The 14830-nt window shown below is 37.4% G+C and overlaps 1 protein-coding gene across 4 annotated transcripts; it reads right to left on the bottom strand.

Moving 5' to 3' along the window:
* Window positions 1–95: 95 nt before the first annotated feature.
* Window positions 96–13331, bottom strand: anln (anillin, actin binding protein). 4 transcript variants are annotated; one of them, XM_079878751.1, is made up of 26 exons: window positions 13151–13314; window positions 11831–11981; window positions 11292–11693; window positions 9874–10175; window positions 9292–9682; window positions 8999–9201; window positions 8812–8916; window positions 8240–8348; window positions 7935–8039; window positions 7168–7379; window positions 6914–7068; window positions 6671–6815; window positions 6186–6321; window positions 5910–6095; window positions 5690–5816; window positions 5556–5604; window positions 5403–5453; window positions 5238–5300; window positions 4953–4985; window positions 3790–3811; window positions 3583–3695; window positions 3291–3344; window positions 2920–3006; window positions 1864–1971; window positions 1612–1784; window positions 96–1528 (listed from the first exon to the last, which is right to left on the bottom strand). In XM_079878751.1, the coding sequence occupies exons 1-26, from the start codon at window positions 13166–13168 to the stop codon at window positions 1414–1416; spliced, it is 3615 nt and encodes a 1204-aa protein (XP_079734877.1). In that variant the 5' UTR covers window positions 13169–13314; the 3' UTR covers window positions 96–1413. The 4 variants fall into 4 exon arrangements, with proteins under 4 accessions (XP_079734877.1, XP_079734878.1, XP_079734879.1 ...); XM_079878752.1 differs by lacking the exon at window positions 3291–3344; XM_079878753.1 differs by lacking the exon at window positions 5238–5300.
* Window positions 13332–14830: the final 1499 nt, after the last annotated feature.

Below are 14830 nucleotides of genomic sequence, written 5' to 3'. Positions count from 1 at the left end.
TTAAAATTAAAATATCTTTCTACTTCAACAATAGTGACAAAAAACAAACACACACACACACACACACAAAACAACTGTAAGAAACAGATGGCATGCATGTTGTCAAAAGCTTGTTTTATTTAAACTGCTGCTCTGTGTAATACACATTTGGAGTGTTTAAGATACATAACACACAAAACAGCCAATTTAAGTCATTACACTAAAGTGCCTTGGGGTTACTACAGTGGTAGTGGCTGCATTTTGGTATTTTATATGTGGTGCCAATAAAAAAAAAAAGCTTTTGTAAATGTCACTTATTCAACAAACATTTTGGATACAAGTTAATAAATCTAGAGTAAGGTATTATAACAATTTAAAAAGTTATAAAATGTTCATATAAAAGTAAAGCAAACACAAAAATATACATATGGTGTAGAGTTCAGAAAATAGGGGATGTGCATGATAAATATATTTTAGATCACAAATATTGCAAAGTAATCTAGCAATGGAAAAAGCATGTATTGGGGCATTTTCCTTTTCAATAAAAAAGGAAAATATCTGACAGATGCAGTTTGTATTTGTATTCTTATGAAGGCTCATATCCCTCATCATAGTGTTATTGCAGAAACTTAGATGAAGAGCTGTTATGACAAAGATCTAATTGTGTTTTGAATTGTCTGCAGTGTTTGAACCACATTGCCCATAAATGTCCAAAAAAGAGGGGAAAAAAAAACCCCATTCCCTTTGGTTATCCAAGTGTGCTCTCCACTCTGTACTTAAAGTAAACAAAAAGATATAAATATAATTTTTTATAACTCCACAATCCAACCAAACCCTTTAGTTATTAAAATAAAATTCTGATTCCCATGACGGACGAGCAAGTCATCCCTATGACAGCATATATACCTTGCTTACAAAATATCATGGGTTTCTGAAGTTCAACTTCGAATAGGAATCAAATGTGTCACCACAAAATAATGACATTAAGTGTATGGTTCATTCAAAAATGTAGGAAATTGCATCCTGTCGTGCTGGTCTTGAAGAATACAGCAGGTATCTCAGCAGACAGCAGTAATGCAAAACACATTTAAATACACATAAAATCAACAATTTAACAAAGTAAACAAACTTTCATTAGTATTTAAGAAAGCCATGCTAATTTACACAAATACCTAGAACATACCTGAAAACCCTTGTAAGGCAAAGCATTTTGTTCTTTAATACCGAAAAGTCTTTTCATTTATGGCTTTATTGATTTTTTTTACGCATATACATTTGACTTTTGTCAAATTTATAATGAAGAACTTGTAAAATGTATCTGTAAACGCACTGTAACTGTAATGCCATATTGCACTTCCAAATCAGACATGTACGCAGTCAATGTGAAAGTCAGACGAGGATATGTCTGGCCCTTGGTGTCAGATGAGAGCAGGCTCACATGGGTTTGTAGCATGAATCTGGCTGCCACATGCGCAGGTCCACCAAGATCTGGTTGAGCTTCTGCATCCACAGATTCCTCTCATCCTTAGTGTCAGCACTCAGCCAGTTCCTGCATATTACAAAGTCATGTTTTGATTTAGGACTTGATCTTCATCAAAGCAGATGAATTCACATTTGTTAATTGGGTCTTACTTTGTAACACACAGTGTGTCCTTGCACTGGCTGACCAGGGTCTCTCTGTCATCTTCTCTCTGTGGTCTCACAGTGATGAGCTCAAAGGTATTGGGCCGGGCACAGAACTCTCTGTTTGCCGGCTCCACTTTACGACTGGTACAGTTGGTAAGGTTAATACGACCGATTGGATTCTGCAAAAGGAAGAACGTGTTCATTTTAATGCTATGTAAAAGAGCATCTAAAAAAACGAAACCATTATAGTAGGCCTACCTTCCGTTTTTCATCATCAGGGTAGGTCCAATAAGAGATGCAGTATCCTGAAAGGACACACCACCTCCTGTGCCAGGCTCCAAATCCACTGACATCCTCAAACATAGTCTGGAAATAAAAGACAACCTCACTAACAATCACACAAAACCATCCCAGTATAAACAAGAATTGTTTTTCTATCCAATATTAGGTAATCCATCTCACTTAAGAGCCAATTTTTCCAAAGCAAAATAGGATTGGATCACCCTGATCCAGATACACACCTTTTCATATTACCATATCTGGATTACTAGTGCTCCAAATGGGGTTATATTTCACAATGTAGGCTGCTAGCCTACTATAGAAGATGACTCAGCGTGGGGTCACTAAGTGTTTTATTTGAGGAGAAAGAAAACTAAAACAAACAAACACCCCCTTCCATTTTCAATTTCCTTTAAACAATCAGACCCCTACAGAGGCACTGAAGGGACATGGTGATGGGGGGAATAAAATGAGAATGATATATTTTAACGCTTTTGTGTTCTCTCGTAAAAGTTTTTTTTCCACCAAGAAACTGCATTAATTCGCAAAGAACTCAAAAGTTTTCAAAAGTAAGTCTCCTAGGGGAACGCAAAACATTTACAAGAGAACGCAAAATCATTAAAATGAATTTTCCTTCCATCTCCTAATTAAAATATATTAATAAATAAAATAAAAAAATATTGTATTGTACATTTTTGACCAGTTTTAAAGTTATTACACTTTCTGCAAAGATCAGGAAAATCCTGATTCTCTGGATTAAAGGTATCCCAATCTTACTAAAACATTTTGAACACAAACTGATGGATTTGATTTTATGATCTAATCTGATCTCAAAATATTTTTTTCATTTTTATTTTTTATTTATTTAATTATTTTAACACATTTTCAAGATTTGATCCAATCCAATAGCCAATTACTTTTGGACAACTGGGTCCTGGTTATCTACTGATCTAGTTTATCCAGCAATGACTGGATATTTAATGGAAGGAGAACTATGTTTTTATCATTCTTTGGACTTTCAGAATAAAGACTCACCAGGAAGCCCCTTTCCTCTATCCGTGAGCCAACCTCACAATGCATTTTCAGGTAAACGTGCCCCTCCAAAGGACAAAGGAAAGGTACCTGTAGTGAGATAGGACACTAAGAACTGGAGCACAAGGATATCCAACAGAAGCATCATTTCAAGCAAGAGAGAGCAAGATACATTAGAGGCTATACATTTGCCTGAAGGAATAAAGAAAACAGAACTAGCACACACACAAATACAAAGACATTGATGTGCACACAGGATTATAAATAAGCAGCTTAAAGTGACAATGAGTATTACCAAAAAGACACCAAGCCTTGTTAGCTAAATTCTCAGACACATAACAACCCGTGTTACTAAACACAGCAAATATAGCAACCTTGTTGTGAAACATGTCACTGAGCAGCTCTCTTTCACTCCTTTCATATTTGATCTAAAAGAGAGAAATGACTGCATGTGAAAGAGTCTGGCAAATGCAAAAGGCAGCGCTATGCAAGAAAAACAAGAGTAGTGTTAACTGTATTAGGCTGGTGTGAACACTAGCGCTGTGCTTGAACCTCTCCCTCTCTGACGCCAGCAAGCATTACATCTAGTGTTTCGCCAGGTGGTGGAGTTAGTATTTCATTTGTGCAAGAGTTGATATCAAAAAGGACGCAAAGGGAGGAAAGTACCTTCTCCAACGGAAATTTGTTTTTCCCAATGGAAGCTAGAGTTAGCTTGTGTGATCCAACGAGTACAAAGCTACTGGTGCGCACTGCATTTGGACCACCAGGGCTAGCCATAACTGAAAATAAATACACAAAATAATTAATTTAATAATAACAACCATTAAAAAGTTAGTTGAATTGAACTACATTTAAATGGAAATTAATACTCACCAGGTGTTTGGAGGTTGCTCTTCTATAATAAATAAATGGAGAAGGCAAACAGTTTCAGAAAAAAACCCCATTTAAAACCAAATAATGTTATGGCACTGCGATATTAAATGCTGAACAAAGAACAAATCATGCACGTGGTGAAATGATTGTTTACAGATAGATGAGGAACTACAGGCTTATACAAACAGTTATAGATAGTTTCATTGTTTATATTGTTTTTATTTGGCCAAGGGAGAAGAATTTTATTAGGGATGGGACGGTATGAAAATTTCATATCACGATAATAGTGACCAAAATTATCGTGATTATCAATATTATCACGATTTTGTTAAAACGAGATGAAAGTGTTCAAAAATAACTGATGCTCACACTGAAAACATTTCAAACAAGTTTTCTATTTGAAAATCAACAACATCAACAACTTGCCGTCTTGCGTCTCCGTTTTCGATTGTATTGAAAATGAAATCAGAGTTGATTAATTGTTTACCGAGTTAGATTTTATAATATTTTTGTGATCATGTAAGATTTAAAACATTAATCTGCCTTCCGCCATGCCTTCTCGAATAAAAAAACAACATTGCGCGCTGCGGCTGCGTCAGCCTGGGCTGGACAGGATTTAGAGTGAGTAATTAAAATCGCGATAATCAAACACGGTTTTAATGATAATTCAATTTTAAACAGTAATACTAACCGTCAGTACATTTTATCGTGGTTTATAGTGAAACCGGTAATCGTCCCATCCCTAAATTTTATAAAGAAAACTTATAAAGATTTGGTGCAGTCTAGGTTTCAGAGATTAAATCCCTTAATTAACCTTAAATAAAGATGAAAGACTGGATTTTTTCCCAGAGAAAGAATGAATTTGGCCTTGAAAACAGATTTTTGATAGTTTTGCAACAGTCTGCCGTTTTTGCTGATTATTGACCAAAGCATTTAAAACATGGTTTTCTTTTTCTTTTGAGCATCATGTTTGAGTTTCTTTGTATAATCACAATGTAACTCTAGTGGTATATGGAATAATGATTTGGATACTATGAAGTTAATACTCATGGCATTTACTTTACACTTACACTACCATTTAAAAGTTCAGGGTTGGTTTGATTTTGTAATGTTTTTGAAATAAGTTTTGAAAGTCTTGAAATTTAAGTGAATTGGCTACTTACAGAGATGGCGAGGAACCTTTTTGGTGTGATAGCCTGGGGAGAGAAGTTTATTTCAATGTAAAATACAGTGAACAATATTTATAAGAGCTCATTATACACAAACATGTCTATAAAGTACAATTGAAACAGAAAAAAAAAGGCCTTTTAACGAACACATTAACAAATGAATAAAAATACCCTTCACCGTGCACTGTTTAGACTGACTAGACTAGATATTAAAAATATTTGTTTAAAATCTAATCAACTGCCTGCACACCAGCAAGTGATGATTTTGAAACCGCATACCAACAAGCATGCTTCCATGTCATGGAAATGGCTCAGGAGAATCTGGACACGCTGACCACTGCTCTTTAGAGTAGCGTTCATTAAAACTTAGTAAGTTGTTAAAGTTTTACAAACTAAACTTCCATGTATACTGAGCCACTGTAATATAGTACAACTAAGATCTACCTTTGACTTGGGCTTTTTCCTTTTGTCAGAGTTCAGCTCCCGTTTCTGAACCTAAGAGAAAAACAAACATTTACTAAATCTTTCTGATAAAGGAAGATAATTTGTATTCAAACATGCATTTCACTTGAAAGTACATGAAAAAGCTGTACTTACAAAACAGTAGACTTCAATATCAATCTCAAAGTCATTAGAGACATCAGACCTGCACATTGCAGAAAGTAACATGAAAAACACTATACTGAGATGACAGGGATGTCAAGAGTGGTTTGATAGGAAATTACACTTACAAAGTGAATTTGGTGGTGAAGGTCAAAGCATCGCCACTTAGACCAGAGCGTGTGCTTGCAAGTGGAGTAGCCACTGTGTTCTCGGCTCCAGCACGGATCATCACAAAGAAGTAATGGTTTCCACAATCTTGCATCAAAAAGATGACATGAGTGAGTGTCTGATTGGGCATGAAGACGCAAAACAAAAAGTAGCTATACATAAATACAGAAACTTTCCTACCAGGCTTGTTGGAGGAAGAGCAGATAAAGTCGGCCTTTAGAGGGAGTCGCAGCTCCAGCAGTGAGATGGACCCTTTAGAAGCAGGTATACCCATATCCTGGTCACTGCTTGTGCTTTTCTTCTGGGCCATTGGACCCTCTGCTTTTAGTCTGTCCATCTCAGCCTTGAGGCCGGCCCTCCTTTCAGCTGAGGCCAGACAATAGAAGTGATTACTACAAGTCTAAGACATAATTCTGATATTCACCCATAGGGTGCAATACGGAAAGTATCACTTACAGGCAATAAGCAGCAATCTTTCAGCCTCAGCCTCCACCTGAGATCCTTTCCCATGTTCTTCATCTGTGCAGCAGTTGAGAGCCTGACTAGCCTGATGGATCACAGTCTGCTGCAGGTTCATCTCATTGGTCAACATCTGAGAACACAACATGGCATCATAAATTCCCCTCAGATCTAAGTCAAACTACCAGGTTCCAGCACATATAATATATATTGCATATTTTCTTCCATATATACAAATCCTTTTTCCTTATCTGCAATTCTCTGCTATAGCTTGTTTTCCAATAAAGCAACCATTGTATATTGCTGGCTCTGTGACAAATCGCTTATGTTCCTCTACTTGATTTAGATAAAAATCATCTGCTAAAGGCAGTATTTTAAATATATGGTATGCACAACATAACACATTGTTTAAAAAACAAACAAACATATTTTAGTTTTTAATTGACAGGGACAAAAAAAAAAAAAAACTTTACTGAACGGACCTTCATTTTCTGCTTGATGTTGATGTGACTGGGACTCCCATTCATCTCCTTCCTCTGAGAAACATCCTCTTTCCTCACGATCACCTGTTTAACATGAGGCCTCTCAGACTCGGTCTTGACCCTTGTGGATCTGTAGGCATCAATGCTGAAATCAAACAACCACTCATTAAACAACTGGTTATACAACTAATACTGAACAAATCAGTTTGAATGTTGCTTGAAGAGAGACGAGCAGATGCGTACCTGTAAGGAAGGTTCTGGTTTTGCTGCTCATCTATGACATCGACGCTGTCAGATGACCCAGCTCGTAGCATGCGTGTCCTTTGGAACTTACTGGGTCTTGATACATTCTCAGGGGTGGAACTCTTTTCAATGAATGAGCTGGCAGGAGTCGATGTCTGGACCAAAATAAAAGTTAAATTGAGGAATGTAACTAGTTATCAGATTATTTGGTGTTATCACTGTTTAACTTAAAACGTAACATCATCAGGGCTCACCATAGGCTTTCTTTCTGGACTCTTGACCACAGCTGCTACGGTCTCTGCAAGCGGAGCAAGGAGTGACATGGAGGAGATATTCAGAGCATCTTCATCCTCTTCATCACTTCGGTCCTCATTTTCCTCCAGTATTCCATCAAACAGCCCATTTATCACCTCAGAGTTAACAGAGCCATCCACGTTCATCTCAATCTCATGCATTTCCTCTTCTTCTGCAATGACGACAACAAGAACATCCATTATCAAAAACATGTCATGGGAATTAGCAATGTACAATTTTCACAATACCATGATTTCAGGGGAAATAGAATTAAGAATTCTTTTGTGAATATCAAAATGAAAGTATGAGAGATCTAATCTAAATTAGAATTCATTCACAATGGATATAAAAACATAATACTTCATGAAAATATGATATCATGATTATTTTTAACTTCATATTAAGTGCATTTAACTTCTAGCATTAAACATCTACTTGGCAATAGTTGTTTGGTTGAAATACTCTGACTGATGCATACATATGGAGATATGTTTATTGAATATCTTCAAAGTGCTGAACAAGAACATACATGGATTTTAGTACCAACATGAATATAGAAAAAATAATAACATTATAATAAAGTAAAAAAGCAAATAATTATTTAATTAGCCTGGTCTTTTGTCACTAAAGAGTGATGAAAACAAAAGTTTAAACTGTTAAAGCAAATAACGTCTCAATACGAAGAAAACACAGCATAACCTACACTACATCTGTCTTATAGACATACCTTTCACTTCCTCTTGCTCTTTCACTTCCTCTTGCTCTTTCACTGTAGGCATCTCTACTAAGATTTCAACTTTCTTCTTAGGGCTTGGAAGAGCACACTCTATGTCTAAAAGAGGACAGAATGTGTTTAACTACTCATATTTCAATAAACATGAGGGCCACTAAAGTGTTACAGCAAACAAAACAACCAGATGAAAACACAGCATAGGCGGAGTGTGGCTAATTAACAATAGTCAACAGAACAGTGGCCTGATGCTTTAGAAGCACAGAGCATTAAATTGTATAATGGTTTATATGATAAAATACCTTTTCCACTAGATTTAGAAGGGCTGTTGAATACTTCAGGCACTGGTGAAGAAGGCTCATCATCACGCAGTGGCACAGAAGTCTGACTCTGTACAGGCAGTTCAATTGTCTGAGGATAAAAAAATGGTAACATTAAGTTCTTCTACCCATTGCTTAAAATTAAAGTACTGGGTTTATAAAGTACAGAAACTCAGTGGTTTCTGGAAAAATGAATAGTTCAAATCAAAGTGCTAATTTAAATTTCCGCTAAAAGCATGTTGTATTCAATATTGCTCTTTTAATATTAGCGTTTATTTATTTGGTTTTATGCCATGTCAGCTATATGAATATTTTCCTAGCAAGAACAGGGTAAAATTACTGAGTAAAAATAAACAGATAAATAATTAAATAAACATTAAATAGAGACAAGGAAATTGTGATTAGTAAAAACATATTTTACCATTTCATACAGCTAAAACAGATGTGTTTTTTTTTTTTTTTTTACAATATGTATTATACAACAATATGGACTAATCTCAGATTGTGTGATGCTGTCCTATCTTCAAGCAGCAGCAGCAAACATGATAGCAAACCTCATTTTTAGGGTCATTCATGACCTCACTGAGATCCTCTTTACTCCTCAACATGTTGCCTTTTTGAAATCGATTACGAATTTGTGCCAGTTCTGCCTCTCGTTCCTATTAATACAAATAAATAAATATAGTGCTAATGTTTCATATGCAATTCAACAAACATGCACTTAAAATTGTTAATACATACCATTTTCTGCTTCTGAGCGAGGACAGCCGTGGTGGAGGTGGCCTGGGCACCCCCCCCCAGCCTCTCCTGGAGCAGCCTGGACTTAGAGGCGGCAGAGGGAGTAGCCATCGGTGTGTGGCCTTGACTTCCTAATGTGGAGGGAGAGTTCTGGTTACGCTCCTGGCACCTTTCTCCAAAACGCTCCAAAAATGACTTGACGCCACCTAAAGGTCAACATAAGCAAACATAAGTCCACAGTCGTGCACTTCAGTTTAAACACCAACAATAACGAGCATAAGAGAAACTCCACTGACCAGGAGTTCCAGCTGGGCCTTTGTGCTGTAAGGGTGTTGTGTCCTTGCTAAACCTCTCACGACCCTGAGGTACCACAGCAGCATCAGCAGTAGAAGAGGGTTTAGGTGTCAAAATTGGTTTTGCAGGGCTTGAATTAAGTGTTGCTCCAGAATTCAACTTAGATGGGCCCTGGTTCTTCAGGGGGCTCTGAGAGATGTAACCTCTATGGGGACTAGAGGGAGATGCGGTCAAAGATTTAAGTGGACTGGAGGGCTGGGTGGAGGAGTAAACCTTCAATGGGCTGGAAACAGGAGAGGGAACTGCTTGAGCAAGTCTGGGCTGGGGCAACTCGGTCTTCTGAGGACTAGGGGGAACCAATCTGGCCGATTTAACTGGATAACAAACTGTTGGCTATAAGAACAAAAATCTCCCATTAGCATTATAACTTTTTACTCACGTAAAAACACCATAATATACTGAAATGCTAGGTCTTAAGATTCTTTTCCCCCCTCACCAACAAAAAACATTCAGCAATTGACAGCCCAAATAAAACAATATGTAATAAAAAGCATAGGGTAGGATCTGTTGTTGCCTTGACCCACCTGCTGGTCAACAGACTTGTGTGGAGCTGGCCGGGCAGACTGAAGTCGCTCACTGTTACTCGTCACTTTACTGACTGGTAGGCGCACACAGGCCGTGCCAGGCTGTGCTTGTGCATTGTCCTGGCGAATAGGTGGGTGTCCAAGGTCATCTTCCCAGGTGCTGATTGTGGCGGCAAGGTTTGCAAGCCTACCCTTTCTTCCAACAGGGAACTCAGAGCTTGTTGGAGCAGCAGGAGGGAGATCCACTTTCTGAGACTTCAGAGGAGACATGACTACGCTCTCTGGGACTGTTTCTGAGGTCCCTGAAAGCACAATTTTGTTTTTAATAAATAATTAGATGCTTATTTATCATCCTGAGAGTAATTATTATTCAATACGATCACATATTGTCTAGATTTTTGTCTTCTGAAGAACCTTATAAATGTGTTTATCCTAAAGTTAAAAATTAACGACATTACATTCCAACCCATGGATTTGCAGAAATTTGTGAACTTGTGGAATTAAATGTTTAAAGACATGTTTTAATGATATAAATATGTATTTTCTGAAAGAAGACAGTACATTAAAATAATAATATTAGCATTTGCCTTCTATTATTAGACAAAACTTTAAAGGGATACTCCACTTTTTTTGGAAATAGGCTCATTTTACAACTCCCCCAGAGTTAAACAGTTGAGTCTTACTGTTTTCAAATCAATTCAGCCGAACTCCGGGTCTAGCGGTATCAAAATTTGGTCTGGCAGTATGAAAATAGTCCCCAGCTCGGTAACTTCCAACGTGACCGGGACTAAGTTTGTCTAACCTATTAGACCTATTTTCAGGCGCTGCGTCATATCATTACGCCTGCTGGACTCATGGTGCGGCAGCAACGTTTCTTGATTATTACGCAGGAATGAGAGTATAGTTCCTAGAAATCCATATCAGCCAAGAAAAACGCAACTTTACATTTTCCGTCGGTCTTAGTACACGATGTAACTACAAAAGAGTCAAATTTTAAATAGAAAAAATATCAAAACTCTTTGGTCATTTTTTTGAGAGAGATGCTAATGGTCCTGTCCGATTCAATGATCTATGCTAAGCTATGCTAAAAGTGGTACCGCCAGACCCGGAGATCGGCTGAATGGATTCGAAAACGGTAAAACTCAACTGTTTAACTCTGGGGGAGTTGTAAAATGAGCCTATTTCCAAAAAAAGTGGAGTATCCCTTTGACTATCGTCCATTGCTGATAACTAAAAACTGCAACCACTATTAATGGCACAGTTGGCTGATGTGATCCCTAAATAAAGGCCAAATACAAAACAATCACCCTGAACCAATATACTGGGCTATCACTTTTACCTCAATATAGTGAATCTCATATTGATCTGTAATCTGTAGTAGGTTCAATGCATTCAGGTAGTCAGAGAGAGTTGCCTACCCTCCGAGTCCCAGTACTGCCTCTGTTCAGCCAGTCTCTGTAGACGAGATCTCATGTTGGTTGGTACATCTTTCTGAGTCTCTCTGGCTCCATCTAAAGCAGTGTGCTTCATTGCAGTATTTGTGCTTTTTGCTGGAGACTGTGGAGGGCACACCACCATCTTTTCAGTGTCTGGAGGAGGTCGAGAGGGCAGCACCTCTGGTTCTGGTGTACAACGAGCAGACCTACGCTCCACGGGCACAGAACGAACAGTGCTTGGTGCCAGGGGTGGCTTCTTGTCTGTCATGGGCTCAGAGGCTGTCGATTTTAGGGCCAGCGGTTGCTTGTTTTCTTCTCCAGTAAGGAGAGTATTTTCATCTGAACAACGACGCTTTGAGGGGGACGGCTTGGAGGAGGGAAGTGCTGTCCAAAAAAGAAGGAAAACATCTTTTAAGGATTTTGAATGCAAGTAAAAGTAAAATCTGATGTACATCTACAGGCATCTCTAACATCTGATGTGCATCTACAGCATGCAACAAAAAAGTTCAACAAAACTGAACCTTTTTCAATGGTCGGCTCACTTATGACACTGTTTGTATCTGCTAGAGGATCCCTTGTCCTTTTTGCCATTGGACGGTTGGCCGCCGTTGGTCTGTCAGCCATCTTCCTCTGCAAATTCTCTCTACGAGCACGTGTGCGCTCTAACAGTTTCTGGGGGAGCAAAATGACATGTATTCACTATATTACTATAACCCACTTGACAGTGCTTATATTTAAACAAACAGATATAGACCTCTTAAAACACACAAAATGAAAGTGTGCATGCCATGAACAACTCATTTAATGACAAAAAAAGTCATAATGATACCCAAGAGTTAAAGACTAAAATAACATTCAAGTATCTAAAGTTTCAAATCCTTTTTTCATGCACGGCCCCATTTATCTGCACTTCTCATCTTCTAAATGTGAACAAACCAACAGCTCATTCTAGCAGAACATCTCACACACACACACACACATGATTAACAGCCCAGTTACTGAGCAAGACCAAACACATTCCTGGAGTGTGGCTGTTGGTTGGCCGTCTCCCAGGGAATGAATGGAAATTTCAGTTAGTGAGGATTTCATGTCCATGGAATTTAGTCATGTGACCCAGCAGATGAATCCTATTGGTCAAACTAGGCTTCCTGTATTCAACCAGCCGCAAGTTATGGCCACAGCCCTGACAGCTAATCTTTTTTTTTCCTTATTCAAAAACATTGTATATTCGAATGCATGATATTTAAGTGCAGACAGATATTAAATGCAAATATCATAAAGACTGAAAGCACAGTCCTTGTTCAGAGCCTGCTTAGCATTAAGATACGAAAATGTTTAATAAAAACAATAGGTATCACATTTACAGTCAGTTAACAACGGCTTAGAAGAAAATATACAAAAAAAATAGGTAAAACAAAAAGACGTAAAGGATGTTAAGTGATTTAAAGTCACACATTATAGAAGTAAAATGTGGAGGCAAGTCTGACAAAAAAAGTTTTGTTTTTTTTACCAACAGTTTGTTTAAATTATATTGCAAGCAAGTTACGTAAAGGTAACTTAAGTTAATGTTTATTATATGCTACATTATGACCAAGTAACTTAGACGAGCATTAACTTAGCTTTACACAAACGTTACAACGTAAACAAAACAGCAAAACAAGAAGTTATAGGCGAATACGTAATTTAATTAGTTAATAAAATAATAAGTAACGACAAAAAAAGAGAACTTTATCGCTAAATAAAGGTAAATGCAGTTGATGCCGACTAGATGCGAGCTATTTTAAATCAACACCCTCCCTAATCATCTAACGATCAAATAAGCTGTCACAAAAGACACTCACCTCAGTGAATGGGTCCATGTTAATATATGCTACAACAAGCTTAAATTAAAGCACAATCCTTTATGTTTTTCTTCTTTATTTGTCTGGCGAGGGAGTAAAGGTCTCTCCGCTTTCTCTCACACGCCACGCGCTCCTCAGCTGTTTGAAAATTTTGAATTTAGCGCTTGCTCACTTCGGTGTTGTCAGAGCCATCTCAACGGTCGCGATCACGTCACTGAACGCGAGCTGGACCAATGAGAGTCCAGTCTGTTAACGCAGCCACGCCCACAAAAACTGCAAGCTCCCATTTAAAATCAACGAAGCTGCACTACAGTTGGATTAATTTAATTTGCTTGTTGACTAAATGTAATAGCGCTGTTTATAGTCCAGTCATTTTAAGCCAAAATGGGTGTCAACCTTGAACAAATTGCAACAGAAGCAAACTCAACTGATTTTGTATCCTCAATATGTCCAGAGTAAAAAAAAAAAAAAAAATCCCCGAAGAATCCCATTAGGGGAAAGTTTTGAAAAAGACCCAAATATAGCCTATTCATACGCCTATTCATTCTTTTCTCACGTGAATAGGGTAAAAATTTTAACCTTTAGATATCACCATGAAAATTACTGAGTTGATTACTTACATCAAGACAAACAAAAAATGTATTACAAGTTGTTTTTTTTTTTTATTGTTTGTTAACATGGACAAACGGTGCATAATCTAATTACGTATGTGCTGATTTGCATAAATACCACAACATATCTAAACATTGGGTATAGCCAGGTGAAAATGTCTTGTTGAATCTTGTTGACATATAATATAACAGTAAAATACTTAATGTTAAGGTCTGAATGGAACCCATTTAGGCTACCCATGAGCATTAATACAGGCAGGAAGAAGTACTTTAGAAACCAGCCTTTATTCATTATTATTGCAGAGATGGGGTTTGGGGCTGGGTCCGTGGGACTGTTTCTGGGGATTCACTTTTTATTTTACTTACCATTTGTCTTCTGCATTCTCCTTACCATTGTCTCCTGTTCTTCCCTCAGACTCGTCCCCCAGAAACAGTCGGACCCAGCCCCAAACCCAATCTCTTAAAAATGAATAAAGGCTGGTTTCTAAAGTACTTCTTCCTGCCTCTATGTATTAATGCTCATGGGTAGCCTAAATGGGTTCCATTCAGACCTTAACATTAAGTATTTTACTGTTATATGTCAACAAGACATTTTCACCTGGCTATACCCAATGTTTAGATATGTTGTGGTATTTATGCAAATTAGCACATACGTAATTAGATTATGCACCGTTTGTCCATGTTAACAAACAATTTCAAAAAACTTGTAATACATTTTTTGTTTGTCTTGATGTAAGTAATCAACTCAGTCATTTTCATAGTGATATCTAAAGTTTAAAATTTTTACCCTATTCACGTAATTTTTTTTTTTTCCTTACTCAGGACATATTGAGGATACAAAATCAGTTGAGTTTGCTTCTGTTGCAATTTGTTCAACTTTTGTCATCAATAAAATGACTGGACTATTAGTGGCTTGTAGTAGTAGGGCTATTTTAATTTACCATAAATTGATACCTTTATATTATATTTTAGCTGCATGCAATTTTGGCCACCACTAACGTTGGTTGGAGTAATGAACACTATATCATGTTCACAACAATGAAGTAAAACAGTTTATACATTTTATTTT

Source organism: Squalius cephalus (genome assembly GCF_949319135.1).
Source record: "Squalius cephalus genome assembly, chromosome: 8".
Taxonomy (NCBI): Eukaryota; Metazoa; Chordata; class Actinopteri; order Cypriniformes; family Leuciscidae; genus Squalius; species Squalius cephalus.
This window is presented reverse-complemented; position numbering and strand designations above follow the sequence as displayed.

What these genes read in the sequence shown, in the direction of transcription:
- anln (XM_079878751.1), bottom strand. An exon ending in AAGATTGCTGCTTATTGCCT is followed by an intron (nt 6,096 to 6,185) that starts GTAAGTGATACT and finishes GTCTGGCCTCAG; the next exon opens with CTGAAAGGAGGGCCGGCCTC. An exon ending in GTGACATGTTTCACAACAAG is followed by an intron (nt 3,007 to 3,290) that starts GTTGCTATATTT and finishes ATCTCACTACAG; the next exon opens with GTACCTTTCCTTTGTCCTTT.